Source organism: Octopus sinensis, linkage group LG7 (assembly GCF_006345805.1).
Source record: "Octopus sinensis linkage group LG7, ASM634580v1, whole genome shotgun sequence".
NCBI lineage: Eukaryota > Metazoa > Mollusca > Cephalopoda > Octopoda > Octopodidae > Octopus > Octopus sinensis.
The window spans coordinates 86,130,541-86,151,162 of NC_043003.1; the positions used below are offsets into that span (position 1 = coordinate 86,130,541).

At 34.2% G+C, this 20,622-nt stretch overlaps 1 protein-coding gene across 1 annotated transcript in view; it reads right to left on the bottom strand.

Moving 5' to 3' along the window:
- LOC115214450 (leucine-rich repeat-containing G-protein coupled receptor 5-like) overlaps window positions 1-20,622 on the bottom strand; it is a 524,866-nt gene that overhangs the window by 352,798 nt on the left and 151,446 nt on the right. Inside the window, exons 8-9 of the mRNA XM_036504410.1 lie at window positions 3,594-3,665; window positions 806-877 (exon numbers count right to left, since the gene is read on the bottom strand). Of these exons, the coding sequence (XP_036360303.1) occupies window positions 806-877; window positions 3,594-3,665 (144 nt within the window). The remainder of the gene's footprint in view (window positions 1-805; window positions 878-3,593; window positions 3,666-20,622) is intronic.

Below are 20,622 nucleotides of genomic sequence, written 5' to 3' on the forward strand. Positions count from 1 at the left end.
CCACGAAGGATGAAGTGGCGACTCATGAGTTGTGATATAGTTGTTTGGCCAAAGAGATCGATAGAATAAGTACTAGACTTATAAAGAATAAGCCCTGGGGTAGATTTCTTCATCTAAAACCCTTTAAGGCGGTGCTCCAGCATGACCGCAGTGAAATGACTAAAAGAGTAAATATGTGTGTGTGTGAGAGAAAGAGAGAAAGAGAGAGAGAGAGAGAGTGTGTGTGTGTGTGTGTGTGTGTGTGTGTGTGTGTGTGTGTGTGTGTTGATAAGAGTTCTGCTTTGAGCAGAACTTTAATTCCTTTTAAATATATGTATGAATTTAGAAAAATTTGTTCCGGCGTAAACCTACGGCAATATTTACAAGCATTATTTAAACAAGTATTATTTCATTGCTGGATAGGAATTAGAATGTGGAATAAGTATTCCTTTTAAAATAGACTACAAACGGGAAAGTTTCAACTGAAATTATATGTTTTGAATGTCACGCTGTAACAAAACTAAAACCCAACTTTGATTTGAAAAGAATAAAGGCAATTAACATAAATAGTTTGAAATATATGCGTTCAAGATCAAACAGAAGGAGTTATCAGCGATATGATCGCAGGCCCTTGTTCTTTGATAATGAAATTATAAATGATTATTTCAATAATTGCTTTATATCAACCAAAATCAGTCTTTAATAATATTGTCTTGAACATTATTTTTTGTAACAATTGTTATTTCAAATTGCAGAACGGTAGATTTAAAACGAATATTGCATTGCATGCAATATGCGTAAAGAAAACAAAAAGAAAATTACTTACATCTGTTTCAGGCTTGTTAAATTTGCAAATGTGAAATTAAGCAGTTCACTGATTCGATTTCTTGCTAATGACCTAAAAAAAAAATAACAGATAAATAAATTTAATTTTCGTATTTCAAACATTTTGATATTAGATTGCCATTCTACAAAAATATTTATTCAAAATTTCCATTTTTATTATCATAATCAACAATTACATTTTGTTTAATTATATTCCTTGCTAAAATTCAATCAAACTTAGAGCAATTGTTTGTTAAACTGTTTTCGAGTCAGAGAATCGATTTGATAGAAAAATGATGAGATTCATGATAAGAAATTAAAAATCCATATTTTAGAATAAAATAATATATGAACTTAAAACGTTTATCATTGTAATATCTTAGATTTATATTATAGTAATTAGAAGATATACGTTCCAATAAGTTAGATAAATTTCGCACGTACACACACAAAAACACATAATAACTATATGAGTGGTTGTATGTACGTGTGTATATATATATATATATAATATATATATATATAATATATATAATATATATATATATATATATATATATATTGTGTGTGTGTGTGTGTGTGTGTGTGTGAATATATATATATATACGTGTATATATGTATGTATATTCTTCCTTGTGCCTGTGAAATCATGTATCCCTGCCGTAAGGCCTTACTTCCACACACGCCAGCGATGGACCTGATTGAGTTGGCAGGATGATTGTCAATCATGACCTTGGTCTCACCAAAACATTTAGGAGTTCTTTTCTCATCAGAATGATCAGAGTTAGTTATCCGAGCTGCCATGCCTTCGTAATCACCATTAGATTCATCCAACTCTTTCCGAACCCTCTGTATTGTCCTCAGGTTGACACCCAAACACCCTGAAATGTTCGTATTGGAGCTTCTGGTGCCAATGCCAAGCAGTACAGCATGTCGTTTCGAAATTCCTGGCTGAGTAAATTGCATGATGGTGCTGTTTTTCTCACAGGCGGTGCGCAACTAACGCTACTGCACTGTTTAGTTGACAAAATCAAAACAACGTGTATGCGCAAAATTAAAAATATAAACTGACGACAATCGCACCCTGTATATATATAATATATATATATATATATATATGTGTGTGTGTGTGTGTAGGCGCAATGGCCTAGTGGTTAGGGCAGCGGACTCGCGGTCGCAGGATCGCGGTTTCGATTCCCAGACCGGACGTTGTGAGTGTTTATTGAGCAAAAACACCTAAAAAAGCTCCACGAGGCTCCGGCAGGGGGTGGTGATCTCTGCTGTACTCTTTCACCACTCTTTCTCCCACTCTTTCTTCTGTCGGCCTGCTCATTCGAAGGCTAAAACAATGCGAACGCATTGTGACCAGCGATATGTAACTACATCTGATGGTCTAGTCGGTCACGTGATCACGTGATATATATATATATATATATATATATATATGTATATACATGTGTATATATATATGTATATACATGTATATATGTATATATATATATATATATATATATATATATATATATACATGTATATACATACATACATACATATATATATAGAGAGAGACATATATATTTATGCATGTATGTATATATATGTATGTATAGATATATACGAGGGATGTATGATAAGTCTTGAGCCTCAACAAAACAAAACATGGTATACGACTTTTGATAATTTATTTTTCAACATAGTCCCCCTCGATGGTTGAACACTTTCTCCAGCGGTGCTAATGCACGATTATCCAGACGTAAAATAACTCTTTTGTTTGAGACTCCAAGGAACATCCTACAGTATCCATGACGTCATTGTCACTGGCAAAATGGCGACCAGCCAGGGCTTTTTTCATTTTGGGGAATTGATGTAAGTTCGAAGGAGCTAAGTCTGGCGAATAAGGCTGATGGGGAACAAGTTCGCATCCACAATCACGAATTGTTGCCATGGCAACCACTGAGGTGTGGGCTGGAGTATTGTCGTGATGAAATAGGACTCTTCTGGTGAGCATTCCCAGCCTGTTTTCTTTGATTGCTTCTCGGAGGCATTTCAGTGGCTGAGAGTAATACAGCCTTGTCACGGTGTGACCCTTTTCAAGGTAATCGATCAGCAAGTTACCTTGACAATCCTTCAATATAGACGCCATGACCTTGCCAGCTGAAGGAATGACATTGCCCACCTTTGGGGTAGGAGAAGATGTGTCTTTTCATTGTCTTGGTTGTTCTTTGGTTTCAGGCTGGTAGTGATGAAGCTATCTTTCGTTCACAGTAATGAAACGAGCATGAAAATTCTCTTAATCGGCTTCAAACAGTTCTAGATTGCTCGTGGACAAAGTGCACCAGGTGCGTTTCTGTTCAGGAATCAAAATGCGAGGGACCCGCCTTGCGGAAACCTTTGAGAACCCAAGTTCTTTTGTCGCAATGTTGTCTGCTCTTTCAATTGAGATGCCCAGTCTTTCGGCATCCAAAAGGTAGAGTATGTAGTAGAAACACCCAGAATATATGCATATAGTTAGCTTATACACACACACACACTCTCTGTCTATCTCTCTCACTTACACACACACATAAATAAAAATACATATACACATACCTAGCTTGAATGATGAACTTATTGATGAACAGGCAACAGAGACAGGCAGATATACAGACAGAGATAGATAAAGAGATAAGTTGATGGACAGATTTATGGATAAATATGTATAGAATTTTCTCGGTGGCCTAATGAAATGGCAGGACACAATTAGGTTGAAGAAATATATACGATTATATTGACAACAGAACAGAACTTACAGAGATTTCAGATTGGACAAGTTTGAGAAGGCAAACGGTGGGATCTTTTCAATATGGTTTGTAGCAAGTGATCTGCAAAAAAGTAGATAAGTATATAAAATTCAATATACAAAGATTAATTTGATTTTCTCAGTGATTTATTATGCTTTTCGTATGATAAACTATTCAATTTTAACATTGACTAATACTCCTTCAAAGCTTCGATGATTCTTACGACATCATCATTTTGTCATGTCTGTTTTTCTCTCTCTCTTTCTCCCTCATAGTAATGCGTATACACTTCCAGTGCAGAAAAGTAAATTAATAAATTTCAGAGTGACTAGAACATAAGCATTCAATAATATATACTCTCACACATAAATATCCGTAGATATTAAGAATCCAAAAATTTCCTTGTTGATTGTATCTAATAAAATTTTCTTCAGTTTTTCAATTTTTACTACTTCATCCTTGGTTTCGTTTCATATCCTCAAAGGTATTCTACATGTTCTAATCTCAAAACCTAATAAATTGATAACGGATATTCATGTTTCTTTATGCTGGTATATTTGATATTTAAAAAAAAAAACTTCCGTCTAGCTCAATCTTTCTTTTGTCATTGGATTCACATTTCCAATTTCTTTTTCTGCTTGCATATATCACAAATATATTAGCTTTGGTATTGGTTCGCCTTATTAATCCACAGCTGTAATATTTATTTTGAGAAACTGCAATTTCTTGCAACTAGTATTGTCTCTTTCGCATTCATTTCCATTTCGTAAGTTTATCCTTTTTTCATCTATCTGTTGTTGCAATGTTTTTTATACGATATTCACCAGGAGTAAATAAGATAATATCCTGTTTTTGATGTCCATTCTTCCTATTAACAATCTTAGTATGTGTTCTATTTCTTTGAAGAACTCAGCGTATAATTTAATTAGGCTTCTAACCTAGATAGTTCTTAATCTTAAATTTCTAGGTTCTTTTCCATTCGCTTCTTACCAATGGTGTTCGCTTGCTATTGATTGATCAGATTTCGATAGATAGACGTTTAATCACTTCTACATGTGTGTGTGTGTGTGTGTGTGTGTGTGTGTGCGTATGAATGTGTGTTTCGTGCATGTGTATGTATGTTTGCATGCATGTATGTATGTCATTATTCAGTTTTATTTCAAGAGTTCTTGCCAATAGAAAAAGAGCCGGTTTCTAACCTAGATCCAAGGCTTCTTCATTAGAATTTCAGCATCAACAACAAGGTACTTTTGTACGTACATACGTACGTATGTACGTATGCATGCATATGTGTACGTACGTATGTATGCATATGTACAAATTTGTATGTTTTGTTTTATGTATATATTCTCATGCATATAGTTGCATATATAGAATGCTTATACATATATTTAAATGATAAACTTCTGTAATGTTTTACAGAGTTTTTACAGTTCCAGTGTTGGATTGGATCTGTACTCTTCGAATTAAATTTCTCCTTTGTGGCTTTGAGTAGCCTAATTTCTCAAGATTGGTAATTAGGCAGTGTTACATATCCTAGAGCCCCAATAATTTCAGGTATAAACTTAAACTTGTAATCTGGATAGAGTAACCGCAGATTTCTCAATAGTTCAACGCAGGTATTCTCTTTTTCACTGACCTTCAGCTTTATGTTAACATCCGGCAGTCAACTAATTTCCACAACTGTACACAGTTTCTCTTCTCTATCTCAAATCATTATATCAGTTCTGTTGTGCTTACATTTAACGAGGTTTTGACTGGGACATGCCACTAGTGCTCCTTTTTATTATGAGTGGCTATGGCTTCTACCATACTGTAAGTTCTTATTTCTTTGTTCTCGGGGTTATCGTTCCGGCGGATTTCATTATAGAGTGTCTTAGTTACAACATCATTTTTCATCGTTAAATAAAACCGTGATGACATTTTCAGACAACTGCTTTTAGTGTAGGTGATATCTTCGGTGTCAACTCTACATCAGTTGTCACATTTTACTGTTTTTCTTGCGTCTCTATCTCTTTTGTATATCAGGTATTTGGTTGATATTTCGTGTTCCTTCCAAGTGGTAGTTAGTAATCCGGTGGTTAGAACATGGTAGACCGCTTTAATGAACAATGTTACTATGATCTCGCAGCTTTCTAACACATCCTTGCATAGTCTTCTGCTCACATAGGTTCATCCTTTCATCTGATAAGTTGCGGTAGAGTCGTGAGGCTTTTTTGGGCATGTATTTAAGGTTTTCGTACAAATAATGCTGTTCAAGGAGCTGCCTTCCGCGTCTTAAAATAATTATCAGCCTCATTTATGAGAACTTGGTCAAGGGATGCACTTTGTCAAAAAGATGTTGCCAAAGGGATATGATACAGCATTCAAAGGCATTTTGTAACGGTGTTAAGCCTCTGCCGCCTTCTTTTCGTTTTAGGTAGAGGCGATCTACGTCATGTATGTATATATGTATGTAAGTATAAGCGTATATATGCATAATAAAAACATACATACATACAACATACATGTGTGCATATATATATATATATATATATATATATATATAATATATATATATATATATATATATATAATATATATATATATATATATATATATATAATATATATATATATATATATATATATATATATATAGGTTATAAAATGAGATAGGGGTTGAAAATTCAACCCACCATGGGATAACATATATCCAATATACTGCTAGATAGGTACCCAACAAGACTAATACATAGATGTTAAAAATTGCCAAACAATCAGTTCATCTATTGTATTATATGGGTAAAGGTAATAATATTACCGTAAATTAATACTACAAAATTAGAAAATGGAGAAACATACTTAAATCAATAAAACATCAACTATCAGATGATACCCAATCAATATTTTATTACACCATTACATATCAGTAAAGGCATTATACAAAATATACAGTAAATGTAAATAGACAAAGAGATATAAGTATAACATTTCAAATATAATATGTAATTAAATCATAACTGACAGCTGTTTCGGCAGCAAGGGCAGTCATACCTCATTTAACCTATAAGCCATAAAGGCAGGTATAAATGAGGCATTAACAAGGATGCCCCACGGCCTCTTCAGAGAATTAAATTTGTTATAATTGTGAAAAAATTATTTTTCCATATACATATAAATATAAAAATATAAAAATGTAAAATATAAAAACTTATGCATAAACTTCATAATGCTACACTTATATAATATAATACTCATAGGTACAATAATGCAAGGTAAACAAAACAAAATAAAACAAAATATATATCAGTGTATATATTAATATTAATAAGCACAGTTATTATACATATTTGGCTAATAGTTTTAAAAAAACTAACACATAGGGAGATGAAAAATAATAATTAAAACCATGGTTCAGTTCATAAAATTATAAAGCTATAAAAGTCAATAAAAATTACTATTAATATTAATAATAATAATAATAATAATAATAATAATAATAATAATAATAATAATAATAATAATAATAGATACAGTTATGTTAGCACCAAGTCCATCCTTTCAAGATCGAAATAACTATGAGTTTAGAAATTCTGACCACTAGGTAATGATTATTTAGATTAATTCGATTGGCTAGTAGTTTGAAATTTAAATCACAAAAGAAATTTTACGGTTAGTTAGTCAAGGAACGCCAATATTCACACGCGCATCCACAGATCCATCGTACATACATACATAATTATATGTATACACACACACATACACTTATACACATACATAACCACAAGCAACAACTAGCACATAGATAAACAAAAAAGGGGAGCAACTATGCTGCCATTTAGTCTTTCAAAATTATAACTATGCCTCAAATAACAGAAAAGATCTACTCATGCATTTCCATAAAATATTTATTTTAAAGAAATATATATTCTTAAATAACAGTATGTTACGATGTCAGATACTATATCATAGGGTAACTTAAAATTTATAACACCGGTTTATTGCATAGTAAACATACCGGTTATTAGATTTACCGTAAGTTTGTTATGATTCCAAGTACGCTAAGTTATAAAATATATATTAATTTATATATTATAAATATATCTCTTTTTTACTTAATAAATTCAATGCCATAATATACCAGATTAGGCATTAAATAATATCAACATGGGGAAGTACTAATGCAATCGTATATAAGAACATCACAGCAATTTTTAAAAATATATATATTATAAATACTTAAGATAAAATGTGATAAACTAAATAAGAAGGAATAATTACGGTTACACACATATTATAAGTACAAACCAGTATATATGTATTCACATATTATTAAAATTAAAATAAATGATAGATATGTATGTATAAAACTACACTTGTATAAGTAAGTAAGTAAAAAATAAATAGATAACAAATTAGATGACTTGATATGTATGTATAAATTTACACTTAAATAAGCAAATAAATAAATAATTAGAAGACTAAATGCAGAGATAGATACCATTACAATAAAATAAAAAATAAAGTGAATATATATATTATATTGATGAAAGTTAACATGTATGGAAGGATAATTTAAAGTACAGATCCAGAAGACAATAGATATAAACTAAATATATAAGGCTGGTAATATTTATAAAGCCAAATGTTTGTAAATGAAAAAGTTTTATTAGTAAATAGCATAAGATACAAATTAAGGTGAGTACAAAGGAAGACCAAATATACAATATAAACCTGCCAAATAAACACATACAAAAAACCTAGATTCTCAACCTAAACAAACCAAACTCATAAAAGGCTCACATATATTACATATTACACAATAGCATTACATTATCTAGAGCTAGGTATCTAACCAAGATATACATATACACTATGCAATATTATAAAACTTCAAAAATCACATATTACAAGGCAAATACCAAAATGAATATGTTATTTCATGTCATATTGCATTTCCCTTAAAAACAAGACAAAAACCCACATATAAAAACAAGAAACAATTAATACTAGACACATCCATTAGTATTATACAAATGTAGCTATAAAATTATAAAATTATAAATTTATAAGTTGCATACTTTAGAATTATAGAAGACCACTGGTATAGTTAGTTATAGAAGGGAGTTAAAAAATTATTAATAGTAGAAGTGCTAAGTTCTATTTGAATCTAGAAAAGGTGAACGGTAGTCTATAAATGCAAAAAAAGTTTTTTTCATTTATGTTGTTAATAATTTGCCTACCCGCTTTAATAATGAAAAAAATTTCATTAATACATAGAGAGCATTTTTTATTTTTTCCATTAGTATTTTCCAGTTTAATCTAAAATCTAAGTTCTTACTTTTAAGTTCCCAGATGTATGCACTTAGCCCTGTGGAGTACATTCTATTTTTATTTCTAAAAGTATATCTGTGATAATTCAATCTCTGTTTTATGCTATTCATAGTTGCCCCGATGTACACCCTAGTACTCAATTGTGTATCTACAGTGCATTGGTAAACTACCTCCTTCCTGAGGCATTGATTACCAAACACACATTTATTTCTGTTTCTGAAATTACAAAGATTAACAGAATGAGGTAATCTAAGATTGGTCCCCACCCCTGTACCACCATTCACATTATAAGTGTTACAATTGTTATCATCATCCAAACCCAAAATCAACGAATGAGTTAATTTCACATTATTGGCTATATTCCTATCACTAGTACTAGTATTAGTAGTAGTAGTATCATCTATTACATTTATATTATCCCTAGCAGGTACGGTGCACTCATAATTAGTAAGGGGGTTGTTCACATTAGTTCCAAGAAAGTTTCTATTCCTATTATTATTAAAGAGGGGCAAATTTCTATTGTCTAAATTCAATTTTCTATTCTTATAGAAGTAATCCAGTTTCCTGTTATTAAAAGAGGAGATAATGGTGGCTAGATTATGAGTAATGCTATATCCCACTCTAACAGTACTGTTGTTAATTAAAGGACTAAATTTATTCTTATCCTTACCAAAATGCCTAAATATAACATTATGCAAAGCTCTCACTATGTTTGTTTTAATCTGCATTGCATATGGGATAATCAGCCAGAGTGTATCCTTATCAGAATTAGGATTGCCTATCGAATTATTGTTATTTGTAAAAATCCTATTCCTAGACCAACCCATAAGTTTACTATTCTTACCACTGTCATTGTTATATCTATCTATATCAATATTCTCATGATTATTACGCAAGTAAACTTTACCATTATCATGTCTGCCATAAGTTTTAATATGTATATTATTATTAATATTACTACTATTACCCGTTTGCTCAGATCTATTTAAGCTACCGTTCACCTTTCCGAGGTTAACATCACCTCTACTATTATTATAGGTGTTATCATATATTCTATTTTTTCTATTCTTATGTTTATTATTGTTTATCCTAAATCTATTGGTGTTGTTCCTAATAGTTCCACCTCCATTAGGAGGGTTCCCCTTAGGTATAAACCATATCTTACTTTTGTATCCTGCCTTAAGTAATGCTGTATTATATCTATCACAATGCTTGTTAAAAATTTCCTCGTTAGAGGATAAACTAGAAGTTCTCTGACTAATGCTACGCACTAGTGCATTTTTAATTTGAGGGGGGTGATTACTTGAACGGTTAATATATATTAGGTTAGAATTAGGTTTAATATAAGGTTCATGTAATCCATTAGTAATGTTACAATTAACATCTAAATAATTAGCAGAATAATTTTCACTTTCAATGATAATGGATAGGCCGAAACTTTTAAAAAATTTATTTATTCTTTTTTCAGAAGATCTAATCTCCTATTAGATGTATTCTTAACACAAAATAAGGCGTCATCCCTGTATAATCCACCTTTTAATTCAGGGAATTCCCTACTAAAGTTATCTAATAGATACATCCCAACTAGATCAGTCACTTCCGCCGAGTCCGGCGATCCCATTGTGATATCGAACAAGTTGGGTGTGTCCTTTCTAGCCCAAAGTTTATTATCAAACTCTATTAAAGTTTTCCTGGCTGTTAACATAACCTTAATCTCCCCCATACTTAATTTAGTGTGTTTTCTAGCAAAAATTAAAGACTTATTTAATATAATAGGGTTAAAACAATTAGCCAAATATGTATAATAACTGTGCTTATTAATATTAATATATACACTGATATATATTTTGTTTTATTTTGTTTTGTTTACCTTGCATTATTGTACCTATGAGTATTATATTATATAAGTGTAGCTTTATGAAGTTTATGCATAAGTTTTTATATTTTACATTTTTATATTTTTATATTTATATGTATATAGAAAAATAATTTTTTCACAATTATAACAAATTTAATTCTCTGAAGAGGCCGTGCGGCATCCTTGTTAATGCCTCATTTATACCTGCCTTTATGGCTTATAGGTTAAATGAGGTATGACTGCCCTTGCTGCCGAAACAGCTGTCAGTTATGATTTAATTGCATATTATATTTGAAATTTTATACTTATATCTCTTTACATAGTCTATTTACATTTACTGTATATTTTGTATAATGCCTTTACTGATATGTAATGGTGTAATAAAATATTGATTGGGTATCATCTCATAGTTGATGTTTTATTGATTTAAGTATGTTTCTCCATTTTCTAATTTTGTTATATATATATATATATATTATATATATATATATATATAATATATATATATATAAGCAGTAGTTGATATCCGAAAAGAAGCATACACTAAAGGATGAAGTAATATTTAGACGGTTATTTGTTATGGCCGGTCAGTGACTATTGGTTTCGACTATGACGAGTCACTTATACAGCTAAGCACTTTATAAATGCGAAACCAATGGTCAATCTCTGTACAGTCATGGCAAACAACCTTCTTAATGTGTGTGTATATATACATATATATATATATATTATATATATATATATATATATATGCATACGAGCGCGTATACATACATACGCACATGCGTACGTATGTACATACACACATACATACATACATACATACATACATACATACATACATACATACATACATACATACATACATACGCACATACATACATACGAACAATAGTAAAACATTAGTTCTGTGATATAGAGATAAAAATCTGATAATAGATTTTAGGGTATAGTTCTTGTGAGCAAGCGTCATAAATTCACTTTCTAGCCTCGGCCGTAGGGAGTTGAAATTTGATAGCGTTGTGATGAGTGGTCACTCTACATCCATCCATCGCTACAGGTTTATAACTTTATGTTTTATAGAGTGTATGTGCGTGCTTATACACACACATACATACATACATACATACATACATACATACATACATACATACATACATACATACATACATACATGCATACACAGGCGTATGTGCGTACATGCATACGTACATACATACACACATGTATGCATACATACACACATACATACGTACATATATATGACGAACTAACTGTTACTTTCTTAGATGCAGCACGGACTTTGTCAGTGAACAGGTCGCGGATTTTAGCGACGAAAATATTTTGACAAATTAAACTTAAATGTTGGAGTGAATCGAACGGCTTTTGTGTGTTTCTTAAATGGCTTATAAACACCTTCCACGCTGCAATTGTTTTCGTTTCAGCACACGATCTCAGATCAAATTACTTGCTATGCGAGTACATCTCCGTAATATATATATATCACCATCACCATCACGTGACCGACCAGTCCATCAGATGTAGTTACACATCGCTGGTCACAATGCGTTCGCATTGTTTTAGCCTTCGAATGACGCCACCCCGCTGGCTAAGCGAGCAGGCCAACAGAAGAAAGAGTGGGAGAAAGAGTGGTGAAAGAGTACAGCAGGGATCACCACCCCCTGCCGGAGCCTCGTGGAGCTTTTAGGTGTTTTGGCTCAATAAACACTCGCAACGCCCGGTCTGGGAATCGAAATCGCGATCCTACGACCGCGAGTCCGCTGCCCTAACCACTAGGCCATTGCGCCTCCACACACACACACACACACACACACACACACATATATATATATATATACATACGTATATGTTGTGTACAAAGAAGGAGAGAGTGAGGAAAAAGGTAGAGAGATGAATAAATATATATTATGGTTCTCATAAAGATAGTGCTATTCTGATTACCTCAATAGTATAAACTAATACGTGAGTTGGCGCTGAAAATCTCCGATTTTCCTGAATTGACCCCATCTGATTATCATTTGTTCCATAGTACGAAAAATAAAAACACCTAGTCGGAGACAAATATCGCAGTGATGATGACGTCATATCTGCTATTATGATTTTTTTTAACCAAGCGGATGAAAGCTTTTTCACCAATGGGATCCAAGCACTGTAGCTCCATGAGAGTTTATTGGTCAGCCTATGGACTTATACCTATAACGACCAATATAGTACTTAGTCTAAAGGTGCGGTAGACATGATGGGACATTGAAATAAATGTCAGACAATATTTGTAATCTCAGTATTATAGAGTTTACCTTTTCCTTTTCGGAATCGATAAAAGAATTAACAGTCATAACTTCAACAAAAGTAACCAACCCAACAGGGAGCTTCCAGGTGATCGCTTGACCTATTAGATGTTACAGTAATATATTCTCTAATTCCCTTGTACCGTCTTCTAAAGGGAAGGGCTCATTGAATACACAATTTAAAAAAAAAAAAATTCCTTCTCGAGCCATGCGTGGCTCATAAGGGTCGGTTTCCCGGTTTCTTGGCGTATAGGTTCCTCACCTGGACGGGACGCCGGTCCGTCGCAGGTGAGCTGTAAGTTGCAGGAGGAAAGAATGAGAGAAAGTTGTGGCGAAAGAGTCAGCAGAAGTTCGGCATTACCTTCTGCCGGAGCCGCGTGGAGCTTAGGTGCTTCGCTCATAAACACACACATCGTCCGGTCTGAGATTCGAACCCCCAATCCCTCGACCGCGTGTCCGCTGCTCTAACCACTAGGCCATGTGCCTCCACATTGAATAAACAATCATTTCAATCAGTTCATATAAGTTAGGGACATATTGATTGACACGTGGAAAACCATTTTCACCGAAGTTTGGCATGGAAAATTTGTCGCTTGAGGCAAAAAGTATAACACGCCTAATTCATTTTGGAACGCTCCTTATCTATTAATATTTCGAGCTTTTACAATATTAGATACAATGCGTGAATAACTCAGAAATGATACTTATACACTACTAGCCGTTTTGTGTTTTGTTAGACTTGCGATGGAAATTGCTGACTCATATTATATCCTTGGAAGGAATAGTAACACAGCTCTTTATAATATATTTCAATGTTCACAAAATGGTATGTTCATCATTGGAACGTCCTTGATTATAAGCTTGCTAAATCATGTTTGTACAGTGATGGTGGAAGTTAAACAAAATCGATAACAGTGTAAATAACGAAGCAACACATAATTGATTTTAGACATCCTCTATAAGTGTGCGGCTTTTTTGCTGGTGTTTACATTTCGTAGTGTTAGTAAATTCAGTGTTTCTTAAAACCCGCTATAATAAGATTTACCTTACGTTTGAAACTGTCTTCAGATACGCACTGTAATGTGTTTATATTATTAATTAACATTTCCCGAAATTTACACAAATCAGACTGACTAATTTCTTTCTGTTTGAATTTGTGCATACTATCAAGAGCTGTATGTTACTATCCCTTCTGATGACAGAATATGAGTCAGCGATCTCCCAATGAGAGTTTTACAAATTCCCAAACTAACGGATCGATTTATTGTTCTGCAAAAATTAACATGCAAGATATAATGTAGTGAAATATATATTATAACGGATTGATTTCTCATCCAACTTAACGTGTCTTATTTTCTAAGGCAGCCGAAAGTGTAAATGCACAAACAATTATGTCCCCATATCATAGTAGTTCGGAAAACGAGACTGATAGAATAAGTACTAGGCTTTAAAAAGAAATAAATCCCAGGCCGCAGTCATATGATTGAAACAGGTAAAATAAAAAAAAAAGAACACACACACACACACACACACACACATACATAGATACAATTTGGATTCAGACCTTGTAGTTTTCTTTATTGGTTACGAGGTGTAGTTTTACAACAAAAACCGATAGTATTACTGAAGATACATAGGATAAGACCATGAATATCCGAAGCGTATATATATATAAAGTGTAAACAAGAGAGATTGGATTGAGCAAATACGCTTTTTTGCTTATACAAATTTTCTTCACTCCCAGCAGATAGTTGACGAAATATTACAAAATATATTAAAAACATTAAATATATTACATTGTATTGATATTATTTCAGCAACACTGAGAAGCGAAGTCCACTTAGGCGTAAACGCAAAAACCATATCCCATAGAATATGTACTTCACGTTGATTCTATTAGAATTACTTCATTAGCATAACACAATAAAAAAAACGATCATTATATCGTTAACAGTTCAGCTGGTCAAGAGAATGGGAAATGAAGAAACAGTCTTCAATCGTCAGTGTTGCTGAAATAATCCTGATGTAATGTAATATATCTAATGTGTTCAATATATTATATAATAATATTTTGGTAAACATCTGTAAAGTGGAAACGAAACAGTTGTAATATTATGCAAAAAAGCGCATTCGCTCAATCTAGTCTCTCTTGTTTACACACGCACACATACTCACACAGATATATATATAAATATATATATATATATATATATATATATATATATATATATGTGTGTGTATATGTAGGTATGTATATATAAGCAAATATTCGATTGTATATCTGCACATTCTACTCATTATTTGCAATAAGACGTTGTTCTATAAATGTAAACACTTCATTATTTTTCTCGTCTTTTTTTTACCACTAGTATATTTTCCCGTATTTTTCTCTAAATCAAATACTTCTTCAATTCAATTTATTTCATTTTCCAGTACCTCCTACTCACTATGTCATATACGAATTTCTGTCTCTTCGTATGTCTTTCATTTTCTCCATCGTTCACTCATTTTATATACTACTAACCTTATCACATTTCCTCTTTAATTCTCTCTCTCTCTCTCTCTCTCTCTCTCTCTCTCTCTTTTTCTCTCTCGCTCTCTGTCCTCATTGTAGAAATTTATGTATGTTTCAATTTTGTATCTTTCCTCACACTTGCTCCATCTCTTCCTCTCACACTTATTTCTCACCTATTTTCATGTTTACTTATGTCTTACAAGCCACGGAACTCCCACAGTCAATATTTCACTTATGTATTTGTTTAATCTCCTATTTTATAATACTTCTCTCTTACTCTCTCTCTCTCTTCTCTCTCTCACTTACTCTCTCTCTCTCTCTTCTCTCTCTCACTTACTCTCTCTCTCTCTCTCTCTCTCTCTCTACCTTTTATCTTTGTCATGACAGCCTCTGGTCTCTTCATCCAGTGTGACAGAAAGAGGGAAATCAAGAAAGGAAAATAATTGATACCAAATTTCATGTATTTTATGAATTGAAAAAAAATGATGGCATTAATGATGCTTATGCTGTCGATGAAGATGATTAGAGTAATAATTATAATAATGAAGGTAGGTTTTGAGGATGAGGATGATGAAACAATGTGTTCAATTACTATCATGTAGATAATTCTGTTGCTGCTGTAAATGTTCAAGTCTCTCAAAGGAAAATTGTTTTAAAATTTAGGTATACAATCCTTGATTAGAAAAATTGTTGTTTCACTAATATTTATAGTATATACACCAACCGAGCTGAATCTCTATCGTTGCCTTGTTTTCACAGTTGTTCTTACCACAAGGAAGAAAAGGAAACTTTCGTAAAATATTGACAAATAAATGTGGTATCGTTATAAAAAAAAACCTAGTTAGAAAAAAGTTATACATTACTTAATGTATTCCCAATATAAGCTCTAGTAAAGAGACAAAATACTGGTATATTTTGTTAAAAAAGAAACATCTTTAGAAAAACGTAAACTATGTATTATATGATTTATATCCTAGGTCAACTCAAGTAAAGAATTATAACGTTGGTATCTGATATATTATAAAATTTACTGTGTGTGTGTGTGTGTTTCCTTTATGCACGGCCAAACCACTGGATCAATCTGTACCAAATTTGGCGCGAAGGTTTTTCATTAGTTGGGGAAGGTTCGGGGGGTCTCTAACTTTGGCCCTTGCCTATATAGGGGGCTATAGCTCCCACTATACGGTCCTTTCGATTTTTTTCAGCGGTATATTACCAAATTTGGCATGAAGATTTTATATTACTCGGGGAAGGGCCTTATAGGACCCTTGCGACTTTTTCCAGCGGAATAATATTGTTTAACTTTTGATAACGCTATAGTATTGTTTCACTAATATTCTTTCATTAATTGCTCTACTTTTATTCTTTCACTTTTGATAAGACTCTAATATTGTTTATACTATATACATACAACTGCTTAAAGAAATAGAGATTAATGTATATTTTTTTCTATGTTCATACATAATTTTTTGTTTACAATATTGAAAGATACCACCAAAGAAAAGTTGTAATCTCTCCAGAAACAATGATAAAGCAAGGAGGGTTGTAAAAAACCAAAGGCGAGCGTCTCAAAAGAGAAAGGAGATGGGAATTTCTCAAGATCAGCAAACGCATGCTGCAGCACGTCAAATGGAGTCTCAAGGGAGAAGGGAGATTAGACTTTCACAAGATCAGTAAATGCATGCTGCAGAACGTCAAATTCAATCTCAAGAAAGAAGCGAAATGAGACTTTCTCAAGCTCAGCAAAGGGATACTGCCGCACGTTAGATGGAGTCTCAATGCAGAAGGGAGATGAGACTTTCCCAAAATCAGCAAACGCATGCTGCAGCATGTCAGATGGAGTCTCAAGAAGTGAGATGATACTTTCCCAAAATCTCCAAATGAAACTAATGGCATGCACTGCTCAGGTGGTAAGGTAAGATTGCTAACACTACCAGCTCCTTCTTAACTTCTTATAGATCTTCTGGAAGGCATTTCCTTCCAGTGAAAGGATTTTCTGAACCACATCAGACAATACTAATCTGCATTTCAAATAACATGGTTTGGTGCATCTGAGGAGATAGTTGAACATGGATTTACGCCAACGTTCAAAGTTCAATTTCGCACTTCGGCCAAAGAATTTAGCATTTATATCATTCAAATTAAAATGCCAGTCGAGAGCACTGAAATTAGTCGGAATGCGAGAAAGCGTATTTTCGAGCTTTCGAATATGTTTCGGAACAATCTATTTAATACTTCGAGCAATCAAATTAGCACGACAGCTGCTTTGGTTTTATCTCATGATCATTGTTATCACAATCATGTGCTTTCATCCATTGTTTATGCTTTAAGCACGCTATCATGTCTATGTCTTTTCTATGTATTCTTTTATTTTTGCATAGGTACAGGTATTTATTGTTAAAGATTGCATGAAACTGCATTCCAGCCTTTTCAATCTTTTTAAAGAAAATCGCAATTACAACAAATGCTCATTTTCTTCGATTTTGAATACATTATGTTGTGATATGTATTCTTCCTTTGCATAATATGACATGTTGGGAAAGTATATATTTCTTTGATTTTGCATTTTTCTTTCATTAGGGAAAGGGGGCTGTCTACACTAAGATAATTGTTGATTTATAGTCTTGATAAGGAGAGTTCGTTTGAGAGGTTTAGCCATCTATTTTCTAGTGACCGGGACATCTCGGTAGGTAGATCTGGGTGTTTCTATACTAACGAACACAATTTTCTGGTGTGATAGCGTCGACGTTACGCCTTGCGACCTGTTGTATGACATGTGCTCGCCGTTCTTCCATGGTTATGCCGGCTTCTTCTGCAGCTGCCCGGTCGCTAACCTTTTGTTGCAAGTCAGCTCGAGGGGGATCCCACTTGACAGCCACAGTAAAGGCTTAATGCGCTATTTCCGAACAATTAAGAAACGGCGAGTAGGGAGGCAGGAGTTTCAGACTGATCTGTGGGTCGGCGTCAGCTGGGAGCGCGGCGTGAATGTGTGGTCCCGCGTTGTCGTAGACTCCCTCTTTCATGAAACAATGTGCGTACTCATAACGCTTTTCCAGAGTTCTTGGAGTATTTCTTGCATGTGGGTCGTCTTCGGGAAACTTCATAGTTATCAACATCCCATCTAGAGCCCATGAGATTGCAGATGCGGAATCAGGCAGCTTTCCGGGAAATGCTGCCTTTAAGTCCCTCTTTATCTGTTGAAGGGTTGCGAGTGAGTTGGCATCAATAATCACCTGAAGTACTCCTTTTAATGTCAAGTGTGTCGGCCAGTTGCAGGTAATCGGTTTGATGCCCCTCGAAGGCGTCAACCAGCTTTGCTCTATCTTCGTCCGATACACGCATGTACCTTACGCGTGGCTCCATGACTACAAGTTAGCGTAAGAGAAAGGGATATGAAATGCAACTGATACCGACCGGTTACGAATGTTTCAAGACTTTGATTTTTTTATTGCTCACAAAGGGCCAACACAGAGGGGACCAACACAGTCTAGTTTTTGGGGTCAGGCGGGACAAATGCCAAAGCACAGAGATGCTTTTAATAATTTATAAAATTATAAAATCGAATGATGGACGAACAAAAACACAAGACAAATGAGGAGGTGAAAGGGGTTTTTGCTCCGACCCGACGAGCCCCGTTCCACCACCGATACTCGTAATACGGCCCATGTCATATTCACGCGGTTTCTTTCACACTCAACACTCGTTACACACGCATCCATCTGTCCTTGAACATTTTCTCCGACAGGCATCTTTCTAGCCCCGCTTTCCTTTACAGGTGAAAAACGAAATATCTCACCAACTCGGGATCAGAGATGAAATTACCTGTCACTAATCCTTTCATTCGCGACTTCCATATCACCTCTCTCGGGATTGCTACTACCGCGAGAAAACAATTCTTACCTTCTTTCTTTAGAAAAACAGGTGGGTCAATTTTTATAATTGACTCTAACGACAGCTGTACTCTCCTTGTATCGAACAAAAGGTGTCCTGCATAAGCCCACACTTTTGACACCTCCGGACACTGGACAATAGGGTGCAGGACGGTTTCCGTCTCCTGCTCGCATCTTGGACAAGCCGATGGGCCGGGATGATCGTGTCTAGTATGCTTGTCACGAACGGGTAAGGTAACATTGCCAAGCCAGAGGCTTTTGGCAGTTATCCAGTGTTTTCGGCTCGAATGTCCATTGGGAAAGACTGTCCAGTTGATTATCATCGATAGCTTCTGGGTCACAAAAAAAAAAAAACTGTTTCTCTGAAACCTGGTTTCTTTTAAACAGGACAAACACCACGCCTCCGCCTGCTGGATGGCCTAGAGAAATAAATTTCTCGTAACCGTCCAGGAGCAGGCTTCAGTAGCAACAACTACATCCAAATTGCGTGTCCTAAAATTTAGGAAGTGACCTTGCTTCTAACTCGGCGTTAGACCATGTACATTTATGCAACCAGCATGAACAGCCATTAAGACTTACTTTAATTGGCGGTGGGAGGCGGAAGGGAATTCGCTTCTTTTTCTTTCTCACTGTCTCGTGGGTTTGGAGGAAGTAGTCCCTCGTAAATTTGGAGTAAAATAACCATCTGAAGAGGGCCTACATCATCCCTGTAATCATTAGGTAATATATCGTAATTTTTCTGATTTATGCAGTACACTGCAATATCCTTTTCTAGATTTTCCTCGATCCGCTTGGCAGTCGAACTGACTACCAACCGGCTTATCAGTCTATCGTTCGAACTCCGCACCGCCATATAATAATCGTCTTGTTTTTCTACTGAAGGCATTTTAGATTTTTTTAGATTTCTCTCCTCAGTTTTCAATGGGGAGTTGGTTTAATTTTTCTTTTTTCATCATTGAGCAATCTTCCCCTTAGTGCTCTCTGGTGTTGTTTTATTGCTCTCTCTGTAGCTCTACTGCCCTCTGGTGTTGCCGGTTCCTTTTCTGACTCTGTCGCTGCCTCCTCCTTCTTAGAAAATTCTGGGGTATTCAAAGATTCCATGATAATCCAAGACGGCCAAACAACGTAAGAATAAAATTTTCAAAATGTGT